Genomic DNA, 21,013 nt, shown 5'->3' with positions numbered 1-21,013 from the left:
CGGGCACGCGGTGCAGTCACACCCTCGCAAAAATAACAAATCCTTACGAGATATAAACGAAGCACGCTTGTTTACCCAAAATAAATAAATATATTACTGTTCGCTGTTTTACACTTACTTTAATTTCATAATTGTTTCCGTAAACCACCAACGGAACAAGTATATCAGGTGTCGAATTCCTTTAGGACTGTACACCCTTCCTATTCCTTGGGAGCTTAGGTTTTAGGAATAGAATAGATCCAAAATGATCTAAACGGTTAAGTGTTTCTTCCTTCTCATCTTGCTAGTTATTTCCAATACCATCGAACGAGATGATCAATTATCAATTCTACATTTGTGTTGTAATAATTTTTAAAACACAAATGCATTTTTCTTGCTATTGAATTGAATCTTGGAATCACACTACATTTTTAGTCGATTTTTATCTGCAGTCTGCAGTCTTATCTGGTATTGATCCTAAATTGATTTGTATTAACCACGGACTGTACTTAAAGGTTTCATAAATAAAAAAAACACATTTGTACTTAAAAAATATTTTATTAAAAAAAGTTTAGTTCTTAAAAAACATTAATTAGCAGTGATTTTACATTAATTCGCGGTGACTTTCCAAAAGCACAGTTTAAAATCATCACCCACACAAATTAAAGGATATCTGTAGTGCCAGCAAACATTGGTAGGTAAAGTTAGTCCCGCTGTCAGTTTCACCGCTTGGCTTCTGACGTGGAAGACCTTCAGAGTACTGTCTAAGCTATTAACCGCTGCAACCAATTCTGCTTGAGGGGAGAATGCTATACGCCCTCCGTTTTCAGGAAATAATATATTGTTTTGTAGAGGTAAACTAAAACCAGAAACATCTCTTGTAATATAGAACTGTTGTAAACTGTTACAACTGTATGAAATTGGAAATAAAAAAATTATAAAGGGGGTTGTATGGTACATTAAAAAGCATGGATGCCTTCTTTTCTCTGTAAAATTCTGTTCTTCGTTCACATGACATGATTCATTTTTATTGAGACTTAACAGACAATGCCAAATTAAAGACAATCTCGATAGAAAAAAAGGCGGGATTCAAATTGTACAATTTTAGGAGTGGATATGCTACCTAGCGCCAACATATATAACATTCTAAATATGTTTCTATTTCTTTTTTACTAGAAGTATTCCTTCTCGTATGCCAGGGTCCTAAATAAAGGCAGCAACGTTAGAGTTAATATTTGAAGTGGCTGTACAAATTTTTGTAACACTGTGAACATCATTTTTTCTACATTTCTATTAAACATAAAGTTAAAAATAAAAATATTAAACATAAAAGCTTGGTTCAATGCTATTTAAATGCATTCATTTTTTTCGAATCCTGAGAAAACTAATAAATATTTTTGAAAAATTTAAAGCAGAATGAAAGATTACATTATTACCGAGGGCCGAAAGTCCCTTAGAATAAACAAAAAGTTTCTTTTGAATGAAATATTTAAAATTAAAAATCACACTAAATTTTTTCTTTTTTTTTTCACCCCTGTAACTTATTCAAATAAAAATAAAAGTGTTCAGGGACTTTCGACCCTCGGTAATAATGTAATCTTTCATTCTGCGTTTTTAAATTTTTCAAAAATACCTACATATTAGTTTTCTCAGAATTCGAAAAAAAAATGAATGCATTTAAATGGCATTGGATCAAGATTTTGCACCTACCCCCTTAAGGTCACTGGGAGTTTTAAATAATCTCTTATGTAGTTTGGCTATATCTTGAGAATGTTATGATGTATTTAAATAATAGGTGATATTCATGATATACCTCTAACTCTGTACCTCTACTTATTCTTGAAATAAGCAGTTTATTTTTAAATTGATGATATGAAGATATGTATATGTATTTAAAAATTAGGTCATATTCATGATATATCACTTCTAACTCTCTACCTCTACTTATTCATGAAATAAGTAATTTATTTTTAAATTGATAAAAGTTTTATAAATTTCAACGAGTAGTAAAGTGGGCTTTAAAACAAGACCAAACGAGAAATACCAAAAACCCTGTTTTTTAATTAAACTAGATTAATGTCAAACAATAAACAACCTAATGACTTTTTTTTGGTACTTTTAAACATATTAAGAAATATTTTGTAGCTGCAACCAATTGATTTGATCACAAATTTTATTCTTTCTTCAAGTCGAGATTAAAATTATTCTTATATTTCATATTTGGTGGTAACGATGTGTTTGGATATTTGTTTCTTTCTTTATTTTGTAATTTTTGCTTACTTACTATGTAGTAATTTTTAGAAATTATTTATACTCACAAGTTTAAACATCTTAAAATGTTAATTCATTTTTGTACAGAAACGATCAAGATTAATAGTGAAAATATAAGTAACATTCGTTATGCCGATAATGGGGAACAGTTTGGTTTAGCAATAAAAATAAAACAAGCTGAAAATGCAAGCATTATCATAACGAAAACTTTGTTTATTTACGTATTTTCATTCATAATATGGAAAATTGCTATTATAAAAAGTTGTTTAGAATTAAAAATTATGTATTAATGTGCAATTATATCATTCTAATTTAAATGTTGTGAACTATAAAGGTACTTTACTCTTGATCGAAATTCATATTTTTTATATACCTCGTATAAAATTAATAAAATTTGATATATGATGGTTGCATCATAAACCTTAGACCATGAAGAGCTTTTTATGAAGAATAACTTTTCTCCGTCAAATTAAAAATAAAAGAGTTATAAATGAAAATGTTGTTGGTATCCATAATTTGAGAAAAATCTTCAAATATTTTTTTCCATTAGAAGGATGTAATTACACATACACATATCAGACCATAATGTTTTATTCCAAACAACATTTCATATAGTCGGTTCGCTAAACTCAGACACAACTGGCTAGTGATTTTAGGCAGTAATTTTACCAATTAAATAGTTAATAATTACTAAATAATTAGTAATTTTGCAAATTTTGGCAAAATTGGCAAAAAAACAAAAAAAAAAGAATGTGTGTGTACTTTGTACGCACGTAAGAAGTTATACTTCTATTATATGATTTAAACGAAATTAATATACTTTTTATTTATATTTTGTTTAAATATTAAACTAATTTATACTTACTACTTCTCAAACATTTTTATTAGAACAGTGCCAAAAATTAAAATAATAAAAGAATAAAACACACACAAACACATTAAACAAGCCACAAATGATGTCTGAACATTAATTGTCGAAAAATTTTTTAACTAAATATGTATTTTCTGAAAATACAATTATATAATAAATATACTTACAATCATAAAATGTATTAAAAAAAAACAAAAAAGAAAGTTTCTATTGGGACTCGAACCAGCGCTGATAAGAGCGGTTGGTATTGGAATTCTTTCGCCTTCTCCGCTTAGCCACGGACACTATGTGTCATTATTTACGAAGATCGACTAACTAAACGGATTAAACTTGTGATATTTTGACATATTTTGAAAATTGATCAAATTATTTTAATTTTGAATTGAAATGATTTAGAATTGAAAAAATACAACAAAACATAGAGTAAAAAAACAATATATTAGGTGAATATTGATAGAAATTTTGATGGTAATCAAATTATATAAATAAAAGTATTACATACTATGTATTTTGGCAGATCAAATAGGTAGGTTTATACCCATGATACATTAACAATTATTACGTACCTGTTGCTTTTAAAAACTATTTAAAAGTCACTACAATATTATAAACTTTTTTGTTTCTGTCCTCACAACAATAAAACTAATATATTATACATTTGTTTACCTTTACCTTTACCTCCAAACCACAGCTGCCATATCGGATAATTTTTGACATGTCATTTGAACATCCAATCAGAACAAAGTTATAATGCGCATGCGCCGGGCTGATAGGTTTTAACATATAAAAAAATCACCCTCTATCGCCGGTAAAGAAGTATAACTTCAAAAATTACCTACTAAAATCACTAGCCAGTTGTCTGAGTTTAGCGAACCGACTATAATAACAATTTTCATTTCATAACAAATGGAACAGCCCATTTATCATTAGGTACTCCCATTAAAGAGGAGGCCGTATACTTTTATAAACCTTTTTAAAATTGTTAATAAATTATTGCTTTCAAAATATGTATACTCAAATTGTATTTTTGAACATCGTATTTATTTTATATAATAATTAAATTCACTATCAAATGTCATTGATATTTTATTAATACTTAATTTAAAATTTAGTTTGACATTCACGAAATGTCAAACTCAAATGTAAATAACCTATGCATTGCTTAACAAATTCAGATTAAAAAACTAACCTACTTACTAGCAACGATTTCAGCTGACGTTTAGTGTGTCGGCAGAAAATAAAAGGATTGTGACGTCACATTTTAGACTTTGAGATCAATTATCTCGAAGACGGTTAGAGATATCGAAATACAGTTTTCAGATTTTGATTTAAAAGACAAAACTACATACGAATCCATCGATAAATCTGCTCTAAGTATTGCAGGAGCGGCAACGCAATAACACACAGACTTTTCGAATTTATAAACAAAAAGTTTTTGTTGAAAACAAAAACCATGGTTATCAGTAAGAGGTGTAAAGTCATAACAAGGATCCAGATAAAAATGAAGATATTGAACAATCTGGATTACTGAAGATCTAAATTCGAAATCAGAAATTCAATCAAGAATAGAGCAATCAACAGCAGCCTTTTTGAAGATAAGGAAATTTCTGTGTAACCAAATAGACCATCTGCAAATCCAATATCAGATGGTAAAATGTTGTATTCTCTCTATTCTTTTTTATGGTGAAGAAGCTTGGACTGTTAATGTTGACTTAATGAGAAAGCTGGAAGCTTTTGATATGTGGCTTTTTAGGAGACTTTTGAAAATACCATGGACAGATCATATTACGAATGATATGGTGTTGCACAGAAGAGGAAGAGACAGAGAACTTTTGACCACAATTAAAAGAAGAAAGACCGCATATTTGGGGCACATACTTAGAAATGACAAGTATGAGTTGTTGCAGCTGATTATGAAGGGTAAAATCGAAGGGAAAAGGTGTCCAGTTAGACAACAACAAATATTCTGGCTGAAAAACATTTAAGACTGGACCATGTTAAGCACACAGAAGCTTTAAAGAAACGCAGAAGATAGAGATGATTTGCAATGGTGATAGCCAACCTTCACTAGTGGAATCAGCACTAGAAGAGGATCAATTTCTCTTTACCATTGCCCTTATTTTGCTCTTTTCTTATTCTGTTAGTTATGTAAAGTACACTGATCTTTTTATTTCAATAGAAGAAACATGAATAATTACCATGGTTTAGTCAAATCCCACAAGAGCAATTCTCCAAGTTGAAGAGACGCTACAACATCCCTCTCTGAAGGGGCCCAATGTGCGCATGAAAGTGGTTTGTTATAGTCAATGGAAAGTATAGATGTTTCGGTTTCCACATTGTAAAATCGTATTATTCCAATTTTTTCAGCTACTAATAGCTTTCCACTGTCCGCTCTATGCCAACATACATTCATCCCTAAAACAATTATTTTTTTTTAATATTATTCAACACTTTTTGTAAATTCATCTCTCTCTCTCTCTCTCTCTCTCTCTCTCTCTCTCTCTCTCTCTCTCTCTCTCTCTCTCTCTCTGTCTCTCTCTCTGTCTCTCTCTCTCTCTCTCACTCTCCCTCTCTTTCTTTCTCTCTAAAACATTTTGGTCATAAAATATTTTCATATATTACCTGGGGATGTTAATGAAAATGTAGACTTCAATTCATAATCATCTGTAGACCAAATCTTGACAGTGTTATCGTCACTTGTTGATGCCAAAAAGGTGTTTTCAGGATCATACATACAATCATTGATATAACTAGTATGGCCACTTAATACCTACAGAGGAAGAAACAAACTAATCATAACATGTTCAATGTATCAAAACTTTTCAAAATTAATAATAAAACAGTTTCCCATATGGTTCAACACAAAAATAATGTAGAACCACTGTACTTAATATATAGTATATAATATATAATATACAAACGCCAAAGTAATAGTTGCTAAATATATTTTGTAATACATAAATTTAGTGATCAATGGACTAGTCTATGTCTATAGCTCTGTTTTAAATAATGTTGGTTTTACTAATGACTTGTTGGTGCTGATAAACTAGCAAGCAAAACAGTCATGTTTGAATGAAAATTGAAACAGCTGACAGCAAAATAATGAAAAATGAGCCAAAACTCCCTAGAGTTTGGCTTAACAATTAGATATAAAAAAGGCAAAATTGTCGCAATTCCATGTGGGTATGGAATAATAGTGGTGTTAAGCGTATAGAGCTCAAATTCCATCCAAAGGGGGGGGGGGGTTATAACCCCTAAAACCACCCCCTGGTTACGCTTATGGTTAGAAGAACCACTGATTACAGAAATTATTTGAGAGTGTCTGCAAAATCATGCAATGAACTGTTGTCTTTAGTGGTACGGTACCTATAATACAAGACACTATAATGCGAGAAGCTATTTCTCCTAATGAACAGCTACACTGCTGTGCTTAGCAAAACCGCTGTATCTGCAGAGACATCACATTCGAGTAAAATCGATTTTAGTTTAAGAATTCGTATACATTTACACAGGATACGGCATAAGACGCGGTGTGTTTAATGTGTTTTGGCTTAACTTACGTCATTTTTAGTAAGCAAATTAGATATGCACATTTGGGTTAGAAAAAAGTAAAAATTTCAATTTTTCAGATTTTTGCAGATACAGCATTTTTGCTAAGCACGGCAGTACACACAGATACCTGGTCGAAAGTAAAACCCAAAGAAATTTACAGTATTCCACTTTAATATTCTAATTAAACTTCAGAAAGTTTATTCTAAAGACATACAAACCCATTCACAGTGCCTTAAAAACAAGGTTTTACATGACGAATTAACTAAAAGATATGACAAACATAAGGAGCTGCAAGTCACCTTCATCATCATCATTAGCATCACAGCCTGTTATGAACCAAAGCCTTCTTCAGAACAAGAACCCATTCACCCCTGTTTCCGGCAACTCTTCTCTATGCTCTAACTCCAATAGATTTTAAATCATCGTTTAAGTTGTCTTGATACCTAAGTCTAACTATTGGTCTTCCTTTGGCTCAATGTCCCATAGGCCTCCTTGTTCTACCTTAATGAATTTACAAAGTTAGTTCTCCGAAACTCTATACAACTCAAAATTGCAGCACCTGCATCACAAACCCTTTCTGCTCTTTTATTCCTCTTACCTTACATGTACTATTTTCGCCTAAGTCACTATTAAATACTCTAAGCTTAAAGTCATTGCCTCCTACACAAAATATTACTTTATTTGGTAATGCCGCCAAAGATGTATCTGGAGATATGCTTAGAGCTGTGCATCTTACCGGGTGGGTGAATTCCGTTATTATTCTAACTGAAAGTACATCCTAAAATAAAATTATGAATACACACAAATTTAACTGAATAATTAAAACGTACGGTGATTTCGAGATGAGCTAGTAAAATTTTCTTTTTGAAACCAATTAAGAAAACGTCCTGGGACCATTCGTAAGGGGAAAACTGTATAAATACAATTTGGCCATGCTCTGCAAGATTCTTTGTGTAAAATGGTTCGCTTAAGTTTTTTCTATTTCCATCTAATAAATCGATCATTGTAAATTAGTTTAATAATTTGAAAAATTCGAAAAAATACGGTATAACCTAAAAACAAAACAAACCGTCGTTTGACAGTTTTTTTATAAACGTCAAAAGGTGTTCTGAAATTATGAAATGAAGTTAGGAGCTTTTTCCCGTCTTTATTTGAATAGAATGACGTTTTGCATGTGGCAACACTGTCAAGATGTCAAATAGAGGGCCCATTTATAAATTAATATTACTGGCATTAGTTATTTTAAAAAATGTTTCAAACTGTATATAGGCGGGTGTAACATTCGGTCTTTTAGGTTTGAACAAACACTGGTGGATAAACTCTTTTCAATTTAAATTTGAAACTGCATTAATTAATAAATTAGCTTCAAGTTTATAAAAATAAACTTCATAAAAATGTTTCTGAACTACAATATAATACTGGTGTTTTCGGCTTCGGCTTCAGAATAACAGGATAACATATTTCCAATTACCATAGACTTAGTTCTGAAGTTGTTGGTAATATCTAACTTAAGTCATCTTTTAATATTAATATGTATGTATGGTTAACATTTAGGTACTTGAATTTTCATTGTTTCTTTAATTTTAATATTACACCTGAATTTTGGCTCACCACACTCAAATTTCACGAAATAAAAATGAATATTACAGTAGACTCTCTCTATAACGAAAACGAACACGGGTATTACGAGGTTTCGCTTATAACGAGGTATACACTATAGATGTCCCATGAAATTCCTATTGAACTATAACACCTCTATAACGAGGCATATTTGGTTATAAAGAGGAAAAATTAAATGGAAGAATATGTTTCTTTACCTGTTCTTGGCGTGGTGATGCGGTGATGGCCATAAATAAATACCATAACTGCCTATTATATACACGAATGACCATATAACATCCTCGTGTGCTTATTGAGACCAGTGCTGTAATAAATTCCACCGCCGGAATAAACTTCTTCCTTCTTGTTTATCTATCGACCGATATTGAATATTTTAGGAGTTTTACAAGTTACGATGGCCAAATTTCATTATTGAGGTCGACCATCGACATCTAATAAACTACGTAAGAGATTTTATTTATTTATATTTTATTTATATTTATAGTACTATACAAAAGACCTGGCCTCTTGTGACTAATCCAGGTCGTTTCCTGATGGGATTATTACAGTAGTTTATTACTACAATATTATTACTTTAAGAATTTTTTCTATTTGACTAATTAACAATAGCCCTAATCTACTACTAATTATGAAAACTACAAATTGTAAACAATTCTAATAAACAATTCTAATGAACAAATAAAAATCTGTGGCTAACGGACCCGCATCCAAGCCATTTTCACACACACACACACACACACACACACACACACACACACACACACACAATGAACAAATAATAACAAATAAACAAAAACTAATAAACAAAAGATAAATTATTACTTTTTTTGAACATATAATTTTTATAAAAGTGCTCCCATTTCTCATTCTCAGATGAGAAATGCCAGCACTATTCATCTAAAAATAGTCACGAATAATTTTAAGTGCAGTTCTAATCGACTTTATGATATTCTCAATGGTATTTCGGTGAGCCTCAGACCATTGAGTTTTAAAATTTCAGGTTTTTAGTTTAATTTTTTTTATTAATCATTTTTTGATTTTTGATTTATTTTATTTTATTTTATATTTGATATTAATTTTTAATTTTTTATTATATAAATATTTATTTAATTATTCCAATATTTTATTTTATATTTTTATAAGTAATTTAATTTTTTTTCTGTATAATTTCTTATTCAAATTCATAGAGGTTGGATATTATTTACTTGATTTCTTCTAAATATTTCCGCTAAATTATTTAGTGTATTAAATAATTCTTCATTTTGTATTATATTTTCTATATTTATGCCAACAAGGTCTCTTTCTCATTCTTTGCAGTTCTTGTGTATTTGTTTGTCTTTCGCAAATAAATACTATGTGTTCTGGTGTGCCTATTTCTCCACATTCACAATATTCATTGTCTTTTAAGTTAAATCTATGTAGGTATGTAGGGTACGGACCGTGCCCTGTAAGAAAATGTATTAATCATTTTTTTGGGTTAAAATAATTTGGTATATTATTTAAATTTGGAATAAAATTATAGAGACGTCTTGCTTTAGGGGAATTATCCCATTCGTTTTTACTACGTAAGAGATATCAAAACATTTCAGTGGTGGTGGTATCCACAATATTATTGTTGTCTGATATATCAAGATCCGCTTAAAATGAAGTAATTAGTCCGCCATTTCAGTTCTCGTTATAGAGGGACTCTACTGTATTTCCTTTTTCCTATTTCTTTTTTGATGCCTATTTATAACTATTCTACTATTCATTCTCTCCTTTATTTGGAACTGTTGCTTTTAGCACTATCTTCTTGCTTTGTCAAATACTTTGGAGGTCCTGGAAATATTTTTAAAGCAGCACTTTACGTAAAGGTCTTTGAAAAAAGTTCTTGACACACTTTCAACAGAATGTATTGCACAACGCAGATATTTTTTTGTAGGCCCTTTATTCACTGTTGCCAAATTTTAATGTTCTGGCCTCCGATTGAAGGGGCTACGAAAAGTAAATAGCCATAAAAACAGAAGAAGAAGAAGAGAAGCACACATAACCTCCAAAAACGTAAGATACACAACAAAAACATTTAATTTAATAAAGTGTTAAAGTAGTATGGATCAACAAACAGCAAAACGGCTGTTAGCCGAAGGTGCATTTTTCATTTTACTTGGCGTGCCTGAAGGTACTGAATTTGGAATTGACATGAAGTCTTGGAACACTGGTGAAAAATTTCGAGGGGTGAAAATGATCCCGCCTGGACTTCATTACATATTTTTTAGTGCGGTCTCAGATACAGGTGACACAGCCCCACGAACAGGTTTCTTTAAAACGTTTAGAAAGTCTGAAGTTTTAGTTAAAAGGTGGGACAAGATAAATGAGTGTATCAGTAGCGAAGATGTAGCAGAAAGTGAGGTAGTACAACTGAAAGAAAACATACTACTACTTGATAACTTTTTAGGCCCATATCCTTATAGTATTTTGGATAAATGGACTCATTTGACGTCCTGTATTACCAGTACTTTAGCTGAGAAGATAACTCCTGTATCTGGTTATGTACAGTCTGCCTTAGAATTACAATCGTGTACAGATGCAGATAGACCGAGAGGTAAGAGGAAGTCTGAGGATGGTGAAACATCTGCAGGTCAGTCATTGTCTAAAAGCCCTAGGCTTACAGAAGATACAGAACACAACTTTTTACCAAATTTAAAAGTAAAAGAAGGGACTGAATTACGGTTAACTCCGTTTCCAGAAAGAAACTATCCTGAAAATTCTACACCATCTGACATTACCAAACATTCTTTAGATTCATCGTATATATTGGATCAAATGATTTCCAAATATTCTGTATCAACGGAAATATTAGGAGAAATGCAAATATGTTATATTTGCTTCCTGGTTGGACACAGTTTAGAAGCTTTTGAACAATGGAAGAAATTATTTAATTTATTTTGTTCCTGTGAAATTGGCATTAAAAAGCATAGAAAACTATATGACTTATTCATAAATGTGTCTGATCTTCACATAAAAGAGATTCCTGAGGAGTTTATAGCTGATATAGTGTCTAATAGTAATTTCGTTTATGTTAAATTAAGACAGTTGTTTAGATCTGTCAAAGAATCCAATGTTGATGCCCCCTTCAAAGCCAAGGTTGGAAGGTTTATGCAAAATTTGACCGATTTGTACCAGTGGGATTTTGATAACTTGGAATCTGAAGAGGAAGATGAGGCACCAGTTATCGTTGACACTTAATAAACTTTTGTATTGTTAAAGATGTGTATATATTTTTGTAAATAAATGTATCAAAAGTAATATCGATTTGTATCTCCATTTACTGCCTAAAGTTTATTGTCATTATTTTTTTATAGAAACATGCAGTGTTCATCACAGTTTGTTATCAGTATAATAGAATTACAGGATATTAAAATAGGAATATGGAACTGACAGAGAAATTGAAGAAAATATGGTAAAAATATTAGGTGTAAGTGAAACACATAAGGGAAAAGGAAGCTGGCAAATAACAAATAAACATACTTTATACTATTCAGGAGTAAAATTGGAAAATAATCTCAGCATTCTCGTTTGTGCCAAATGCATTCATTGTCTCTCTTTTTAACTGCCCAATATTCAGTTACATACACCTTAGATGGTTTTATAGACTTTTTCCTTCAGCTTCATTGGAATTTTTCACACAGCTTGCTTCGTTCCACTTCATCCATCCAACACTAATTCTACTGCATGCATCTCTGCCTTCATCTATTTTAGCATTACTCTGTAATACCGATCCTAGGTACTTAAAACTATTACTTTTTACAACCATTTCACCTTCACCATCCAAACATATCATTTTATTTGTAGTAACTCCATCTTTAACACCTTAAGTGATTTGTGTATACGATATATACACAGTAGTCAGTCAATCCTACTTTCAAATGATATTTTCAGTCTCTCCTACACCTATCCTAACACTAGTTGTTATTGAAGCTATTTCCTTGTGGCATTTTTATAATTAAGTATTTTCTATGGGAAATAAGCCACAATTTTACTAAAAAATGAATTTATTAACGTTTCGAAGCCCAAATTGGGTTTCGTTGTCAAAATACTATTATTTGTATTTTGACAACGAAACCCGATTTGGGCTTCGAAACATTAATAAATTCATTTTTTAGTAAAATTGTGGCTTATTTCCCATAGAAAATACTTAACTAGTTGTTACTGCCTCATACATGTCTCTCACAATCTTTACATATTCACTGGGGACTTCTTTCTTATTGAGGTCTCACCACAGAATCTCTCAAGTAACTTTACTGTATGCTCTCTCAAGATTAGTAAATATCATATGAGCATTTCTTTCTATGTTCCTCTATTTTTTCATCAATAAGGGAACATCCATAAACTACGTCCTTTAATAGGGGGGACTTTGCTTATTACGACGGTACACGACAGGGGGAGGGGGCCATGAGTGCACATCTGACTTCGTTTGAATTTCACGAATATAAAAATATTTTAGAATTAAAAAAAATTAGTATATTATTTTTAATGCATACTATTCATTTTGCTTTTATCACTCACAGCCTTAATAATATTGCTAGCAGTTTTATACAGACTAAAAAACAATAAAACATTGTTGTATGTCTTTAAACAAACGCTTCTTTTCAGAACAACGTCTGGAAGCAATAAATATTAAACTGTTCACTTATTTACTGAATACTCTGTGTGAAACAATTCTACAAGAATGAATAGAAATAAAATATTCTATTCTATTTAGTTAGTACATTGTATCTATTTATACTTAATAAAAGAAAAGGCACTGAAATCAAAACAAAATAAATATTAAGATTTATATGATGCAGTTAAGAAAGCATAGAAACTCCGATAAAAGTGTTGTCTTTTGTCCCAATAAAGCTAATTATTAGTTGTACAGTGAATTGAGAGAAAAAAGTACGCGGATATTAATGAGCTACATAGTAATACTGATTTGGATATATTCGTAAATAAACTTGGAGAGCTAACTTTAAAAAATCCAGAAATAACATTGAATTTTAAAAAAATCTCTAAAAAGGGGGTCATGAGTTGCAATTGCGACGTCGGTATGAGGGGGGGGGGTCAACTGTAAAAGACGGAAGGGGGGAGGGTATTAAAAACTCCAAAATTTTTACGACATAGTTTATGGATGTTCCCTTACCGTATAATGAAAATTGCATCTGTTGTTGATCTGCCTTGCATAAAGCCAAATTGATTATCGGATATTTCTGTTTCTTCATGTATCCGTCTATCAGTTACTCTCTCCCATATTTTCATCATGCGACTAAGCAGTTTTATGACCCTGTAATTTGTAGAATGTTGTATATCTCCCTTGTTTTGTAAGCAGGTATCAATATACTGCTTCTCCATTCGTCTGGAATTTGTCACACTTCCATAATTCTATTAAATAACGATAATTTCCACCTCCACTAGATTCATCTCTTTTTGTTTCGGAATGTATTATGTTTTCCATCTCTTGCGTTATTTTGACAGTTATTAGCGCGCTAATCACTCGTTTTGTAAAGGAAATAAAAATCACATTTCAGAATTATATTATATTCTTTATTTTGATCATAAACAAAAAAGAATTATAAATAAACTAACAAAGTATATACAAAAATTAGGCAAATATAATCAATAATATAAAGTCCATAACACAATTATTACGATTTTACCAGTCAATCTCAATTGGACAACACGGAATGTTGTACAAGTTCAATGCGAATAAATTACATACATATTCTAAAACAATTGTACAATTCACTAACTGAAAACGGTTCGTAAATTTGTGATCACTTCTTGCTCATGCTCCGGCTTTTTCTGTACTACTATTCGAGGCAAGTCGTGGATCTTTACTTCTTTTTTGAACAACTGGCCCATGCTTCTTCCTATTAACTGCAAAATATGCCAAAAATATTAATAACAATGTTAGTAAATATACAGGGTGTAACAAAATACAGGTCATAAATTAAATCACAAGTTCTGGAACCAAAAATAGTTCGATTGTGATTAGTACAAACGTGCTCATGAAAAAAGTTTAGCCCCTGGAAGTTACAAAATAAAAATCGATTTTTTCCAATACTTATATTGAAAATTAGAAATTTTTTTTATTGAAAATGGATATGTGGCATTCTTATGGCAGGAACATCTTTAAAGAAAAATAAAAGTGAAATTGTGCACCCCATAAATATTTTATGGGGGTTTTGTTCCCTTAAACCCCCCACCCCCAAATATTTGTACGTTCCAATTCAACTATTGTTGTAGTACCATTAGTTAAACAAAATGTTTTTAAAACATTTTTGTCTCTTTATAATTTTTCGATAAGTCACTTTTTATCTAGATATTTTGAACATTTGTAAAATCCAACACAAATTTTCAATGAAAACTTTTCGTTTATAAATTTACAAAGTCTGTGTGTTATTGCGTTGCCGCTCCTGCAATATTTAGAGCAGATTTATCGATGGATTCCTATGTAGTTTTGTCTTCTGAATCCAAATCTGAAAACGGCATTTCGATATCTCTAACCGTCTTCGAGATAATCAACCTCAAACTCTAAAATGTGAGGTCACAATCCTTTTATTTTCTGTCGACACACTAAACGTCAGCTGAAATCGTTGCTAGTAAGTAGGCTAGTTTTTTAATCTGAATTTGTTAAGCAAACCATAGGTTATTTACATTATTTGAGTTTGACACTTCGTGAATGTCAAACTAAATTTTAAATAAAGTATTAATAAAATATCAATGACATTTGATAGTGAATTTAATTATTATATAAAATAAATACGATGTTCAAAAATACAATTTGAGTATAGTTTGAAAGCAATACTTTTTTAACAATTTTAAAAAGGTTTATATAAGTATACGGCCTCCCCTTTAATGGGAGTACCTAATGATAAATGGACTGTTCCATTTGTTATGAAATGAAAATTGTTATTATAATCGGTTCGCTTAACTCAGACACAACTGGCTAGTGATTTTAGTAGGTATTTTTTTTTGTTTTTTGCCAATTTTGGGAAAATTGGCAAGATTAATAATTATTTAGTAATTATTAACTATTTAGTAATTATTTTTTTTTGCCAAATTGGTAAATTATATATATAATCCTAAACCCATTAACCCTAAGGTGTCGGGTGTAAATTGGTAAATTACTTACTAAAATCACTAGCCAGTTGTGTCTGAGTTTAGCGAACCGACTATATGAAATGTTGTTTGGAATAAAAAATTATGGTCTGATATGTGCAATTACATCCTTCTAATGGAAAAAAATATTTGAAGATTTTTCTCACATTACGGATACCAACAACATTTTTTTTCATTTATAACTCTTTTATTTTTAATTTGACGAAGAAAAGTTATTCTTCATAAAAAGCTCTTCATGGTCTAAGATTTATGATGCAACCATATATCAAATTTTATTAATTTTATACGAGGTATATAAAAAATATGAATTTCGATCAAGAGTAAAGTACCTTTATAGTTCACAACATTTAAATTAGAATTATAATTGCACATTAAAACATAATTTTTAATTCTAAACAACTTTTCATAATAGCAATTTTCCATATTATGGATTAAAATACGTAAATAAACAAAGTTTTCGTTATGATAATGCTCGCATTTTCAGCTTGTTTTTGCTAATTTTGAAAAAACATACTTTTTTTTCAAAATAACTCAAAAATTATTAGTGATACCAAAAATCTCAAAGAGTAAGAAAATGCAGGTTTTGCTTTTCTGTAGACAACAATTCTCAACTATTGAAAATTTGTATACACTTGTCATTAGTGACTCATTCAATACAGCCCTTTTAAAAATAAGCACTTGGAACCAATAAAACTTACAGATCATATAAACATTATATACGTAAAGTAACTTATGAAGCAGTAACGATTAATTTCGTTTGGGATGCAAATTAGGGGGCGATTTTCAAGATTTTTTTGCCAAAAAAAAAGGATTAACTTTGTTTTGAGCATAACTTGCTTACTTTTGCTGCTAGAAACTTAAAAAAAAATAGAAATAGAGCTTTTTTAACACTTTTCTTTGTTGACTTCTCTCGTGTTTCATTGCAAACTACCAGACGAGCAATGTAAACGTGAGGGCAGTCAACGCCAAAAGAAGAAAAACACAATACTAATAATACTCAAATATTTAAAGTGAAGACGATTTGGACGGGATTCTGCAGAAAGGAACCAAACCAGAAATATGCATTTTTCCTATTAACAGTCTCGTAGGTTGTAAAATACCCTGTAGATACTTGTGCAGAAAAGAACCAAGCCACATACGATATATACTGTCCTCTATGAGCGAAAGAACCAATCAACATTATCGCTGCAGCATAACAGCGTTCTGCAGAAAAGATCCATGTGGGTTGGTTCCTTTATGCAAATTCACTTAAGTTATTTTGCAGAAAAGAACCAAGCTACAAAAGCGGATTTTTTTAAAACAACTGTTTTCTTGAATTCACGGGGCTTCCAGAACAAATTATTAAATCCCAGTAATTTCATATTAACATTTTTTTAGATTATATGCCTGATTATGTAAGACAATAATGGAAAATAAATGTTTGTTAACTTTGAATTCACTTAAGTTGTTTTGCAGAAGGGAATCAAGCCACAAAAGTGGATTTTTTACAACTGTTTTCTTGAATTCACGGGACTTCCAGATTTTGAAATCGAACAAATTATTAAATGCCAGTAATTTCATATTAACATTTTTTTATAGTATACGCCTGATTATGTAACACAATAATGGAAAATAAATGTTTGTGTTTGAATTTACTTAAGTTGTTTTGCAGAAGGGAACCAAGCCACAAAAGTGGATTTTTTACAACTGTTTTCTTGAATTCACGGGACTTCCAGATTTTGAAATCGAACAAATTATTAAATGCCAGTAATTTCATATTAACATTTTTTTATAGTATACGCCTGATTATGTAACACAATAATGGAAAATAAATGTTTGTTAAGTTTGAATTTACTTAAGTTGTTTTGCAGAAGGGAACCAAGCCACAAAAGTGGATTTTTTTACAACTGTTTTCTTGAATTCACGGGACTTCCAGATTTTGAAATCGAACAAATTATTAAATCCCAGTAATTTCATATTAACATTTTTTTATAGTATACGCCTGATTATGTAACACAATAATGGAAAATAATAACCAAGCCACAAAAGTGGATTTTTTGTTTAAAAGAACTGTTTTCTTAAATCAAACAGTATGTGTGAAATCAAATCTAATGCACATATTGACGATTTTAATATTAAATCATGATTATTTTTAATGGAGAATTTAAAATTTTATCGTAAAGTTTTTGACTAATATCTCAGTTTTAACAAAGTGTGGTTTGGATCCTTTCTGCAGAATCCCGTCCATTTGTAATGTATGGTTTTAAAGCAAAATTTTTTTTGTTACTTTTGAAAAAAATACCTCTCGTAGATAAATGTAAATACCTAGGACATGAAATTATGTTTGACAGGGATAATCAGACCCATGACCTGAAGAGAATCAGTCTTGGATGGGAAGTCTTGGATGGAATACTTACATTTCCGGTGATCTTCCTGAACAAATCCTTTTTGACCTTCTCGATTTTATTCCCTTTACTCGTAGTTCCAGAGATTCGTTCGTCCAACTTCTGCAAATCGACCGGATTGGCGCCGGGTATCTGCTGCATCACCGTGAGAACTTCAAGGAAAGATGGTCGCAGTAATTCGTATATCTGAGCGCCCAAAGTCAATAGAGAACCTTGATTGGATTCGTGTTGTCCGTGCAGTGTGAGAGCGTTTAGGACCGCTGCCATTATGTGAGCCGCCACTTCGCCGTTGAGGGACTTATCCGAGGCTAGCTGTCTAACTATTGGACCTAAAACACAATATTTAAATTCAGAAACCAATTATAAGGAAAATAAATATTCCAGGATTAATAAATTATTGAGTATTCTATCTATCCGTCCTCACCCTTCAATCATCCACTCATTAACTACATGAAGTCAACAACACATTTTGCCATAAGTATTATTTTCAAATTGTGTATAACTTTAAGCAGGATTTGGTTTTTTTTATTAATATTATAATTATTTTTTAATGTATAATAAATATAATTAGTTAATATGATCTTTTATTTGTCCCTCCACGTCTCTTTATTGAGATTTGCATTTAGATAAGACATACCTTCACCTGAGATACAGAACTAGTAGAAGTCTCAACAATTAGCATCCACATCCAATGATATAGCCAGAGACTCCACTTATATATGTTACGGACAATGACGTAAATCCGGCCAATAACGTTATTGGCCGGCCAATATCGACAATGGCCGGATATTAATGTTATTGTCCATAGAAACTGGACATTGATGATAATTTTAAATTCTTGATAACATTTCTATCATTGCCCGGCCAATGTCGACAATACCCGTTGTTAATCGGTCAATGTTGAAATTTTGACTAAAAGATAGGTTATGTGTAGGTTTACTATTTTTTACCTCATGTGTGTGTATTGTTTTCGTGCTGAAATTACTTGTAAATTTATTTAATAAGTGTTATCATGGATATCAATATCAACGATGTGCGCACTCGTTTTAATAATTATATAAACTTAATAGTCAAGTGAAAACGTGATGACAATAAATAATTTTTAAACTGTGACGAATACAATTGTCGAATAAGTGAAATTAAAGAAGCGAAAAATATTTTGAGAACACCGGGTGCTAAAAAAACGACAAAGCACTATCACTATAGAATGAAATTCAGTGATCAAGCCAGCTCCCACCAGCCACCTGCCTCTTGGAAGTTTAAACATTAATTTAAGCGAAAAACCATTGTTTATTTGTGAAATAAACATTTTTTTCTGATTCATGATAGCAGTAAAATGTATTTTGAATTAAATAAATTAAATTTAGCACACGACCCCTATTGTCATTTAAAAAAAATCATCAATTACGTCATCACACCCAGATGGATGACGTCACTAGTATTCTATATATGCCAAAATATCATAATTTAAAAATAAAAATCGACCTGTTTCGGGATTTTTCCTTAAAGTCGCCGGTTTACGAAATAACGGATTTATTCCTTTCATTTGCACCATTCTGTATATAAAAATATTATTATTTCCTTGTTTGTATTTATGAATATGTTACCCGTAATATGATAAATAAAGATGTTTTATTTGTTTTTAATAACTACTTATATTTCTGCAACTACTTTCAGAAATATCTTAGTATCTCATTTTAAACACTTATTGACTTATTACCAGTGATTGGCTTCTGAGGCATCGATTTATCAACATTGGACATTTGCTTCTGGGCACTGTCGTTATTGACCGGTTATTGATGAAAAATCTAATTTTACGTTAAGTTTTTACAACATTGGCCAATATTTAAGGTTATTGTCGTTAATGGCCGGGCATTGTCGTTAATAACCAAGGAAAATGGACATTCACGACAATGCCCGGCCATTAACGTCAATGTCCAATTTACATCATTGACCGTAACATATACATTGGTTGGTGTATTAAATTCGTTGGCGGTAGATATATTAAAAGTAGGGCAGATATATACTGCATCTAAAGAAAGCTGGGCTTACTGTAAAAATATGTGACGATAATATAATTTTATCGTTTAGAGTACGCCAATGAATTATGTAAAACGTGTTTTTATACCGTCTTGGATGAAATAAAAGTCGGAACGAAAAGCCTAGTTGATGATTATTCTTGGAGCGTTGATCGAAGAATAATAAACAACAACGAGGTATAAGAGGTGAGTTATTCTGACCATTTTCCGCCGTCGTTTTGGTGCGCTGAACGAATCCGACGGTTTTTCCTTTTACCTACCCTTATACGAGCAGTGATCGTATTTCCCAACATGTCTTTTCCCCTGGCGAGCTGAGCGAGATTTCCTCTCCTTATACGTCAATTTCATATTAATAAATAGACTAGTAAAATAAAATTACACTACATGTAAATCAAAATGTAAATTCGTACAGGTTGAAACAAATTTTATATTAAAGTTTAGGTGGGTACAAAAGATTAATTATTTATATGGGAAATAAGCCACAATTAAAATGAAAAAAATAATTTTATTTTTTTTTAAAGAAAGATATTTTCAAGAAAGTATCCAAATCATACAAGGGGATCATTGTTTAAATAATTAAAAAGGGGTCATTAGGGGAAAATAAGCCACAATTAAAATGAAAAAAATAATTTTATTTTTTTTTAAAGAAAGATATTTTCAAGAAAGTATCCAAATCATACAAGGGGATCATTGTTTAAATAATTAAAAAGGGGTCATTTTTGCAAAAAAATTACTTTTTTAACTGCTGAGGTCATTCAATTACTAATGAACGTATATAGGATTGTCTTCTGCAAAGTTGAAGGGCAAATCTTTCACATAAGACCTACTAAATTAAATTTGACCCCCTATTTATTTAAATAATTATGTATAAAACTTTAAAAACAAATTTGCAAAAAATTATTTTTAGCGTTTTAAATTAGCGCTATAAAATATCTTATTTTACAGGACAAGTTGGGCTATGTTATCAGTATTAATCAAAAAAAATAAATTGGTCCAAAAACATTTAATATTTTTTGAGATATTGAATTTGTTTAATAAATGTTACTATATTTTCAATTGCAAAAACGCGGTTGTTGCCAAAGAAATATTCACCTGTAATAAATCTTATTATTTTTATTTTTATGTATGTTTTCGATAAATGTATTGATAAATTCAAATTT

General features: G+C 30.8%; 3 protein-coding genes across 3 annotated transcripts in view; 1 reads left to right on the top strand and 2 right to left on the bottom strand.

Annotated features, from left to right (window-relative positions):
• Nucleotides 1-517: 517 nt before the first annotated feature.
• Nucleotides 518-7,770, bottom strand: LOC114327711 (nucleoporin Nup37). The gene is made up of 5 exons (XM_028276413.2): nucleotides 7,504-7,770; nucleotides 7,272-7,451; nucleotides 5,744-5,891; nucleotides 5,320-5,536; nucleotides 518-838 (listed from the first exon to the last, which is right to left on the bottom strand). Exons 1-5 carry the CDS (start codon nucleotides 7,675-7,677, stop codon nucleotides 589-591), a joined length of 969 nt encoding a protein of 322 aa, XP_028132214.1. The 5' UTR covers nucleotides 7,678-7,770; the 3' UTR covers nucleotides 518-588.
• Nucleotides 7,771-10,300: 2,530 nt separating this feature from the next.
• Nucleotides 10,301-11,578, top strand: LOC114327710 (protein AAR2 homolog). The gene has a single exon (XM_028276412.2). The coding sequence runs from the start codon at nucleotides 10,382-10,384 to the stop codon at nucleotides 11,516-11,518; it is 1,137 nt and encodes a 378-aa protein (XP_028132213.2). The 5' UTR covers nucleotides 10,301-10,381; the 3' UTR covers nucleotides 11,519-11,578.
• Nucleotides 11,579-13,830: 2,252 nt separating this feature from the next.
• Nucleotides 13,831-21,013, bottom strand: part of LOC114327709 (exportin-5) — a 61,062-nt gene continuing 53,879 nt past the window's right edge. Inside the window, exons 13-14 of the mRNA XM_028276411.2 lie at nucleotides 17,827-18,143; nucleotides 13,831-14,185 (exon numbers count right to left, since the gene is read on the bottom strand). Of these exons, the coding sequence (XP_028132212.2) occupies nucleotides 14,054-14,185; nucleotides 17,827-18,143 (449 nt within the window). The 3' untranslated portion in view covers nucleotides 13,831-14,053. The remainder of the gene's footprint in view (nucleotides 14,186-17,826; nucleotides 18,144-21,013) is intronic.

Source organism: Diabrotica virgifera, chromosome 7, assembly GCF_917563875.1.
Source record: "Diabrotica virgifera virgifera chromosome 7, PGI_DIABVI_V3a".
Classification (NCBI taxonomy): Eukaryota; Metazoa; Arthropoda; class Insecta; order Coleoptera; family Chrysomelidae; genus Diabrotica; species Diabrotica virgifera.
The sequence above is the reverse complement of the archived record's forward strand: the minus strand, read 5'-3'. Positions and strand labels throughout refer to the sequence as shown.

What these genes read in the sequence shown, in the direction of transcription:
- LOC114327711 (XM_028276413.2), bottom strand. Translation starts at nt 7,677, where the DNA reads ATGATCGATTTATTAGATGGAAATAGAAAAAACTTAAGCGAACCATTT. An exon ending in TAGCTCATCTCGAAATCACC is followed by an intron (nt 7,452 to 7,503) that starts GTACGTTTTAAT and finishes ATTTTATTTTAG; the next exon opens with GATGTACTTTCAGTTAGAAT. An exon ending in GCGAAAATAGTACATGTAAG is followed by an intron (nt 5,892 to 7,271) that starts GTAAGAGGAATA and finishes CTTCCTCTGTAG; the next exon opens with GTATTAAGTGGCCATACTAG.
- LOC114327710 (XM_028276412.2), top strand. Translation starts at nt 10,382, where the DNA reads ATGGATCAACAAACAGCAAAACGGCTGTTAGCCGAAGGTGCATTTTTC.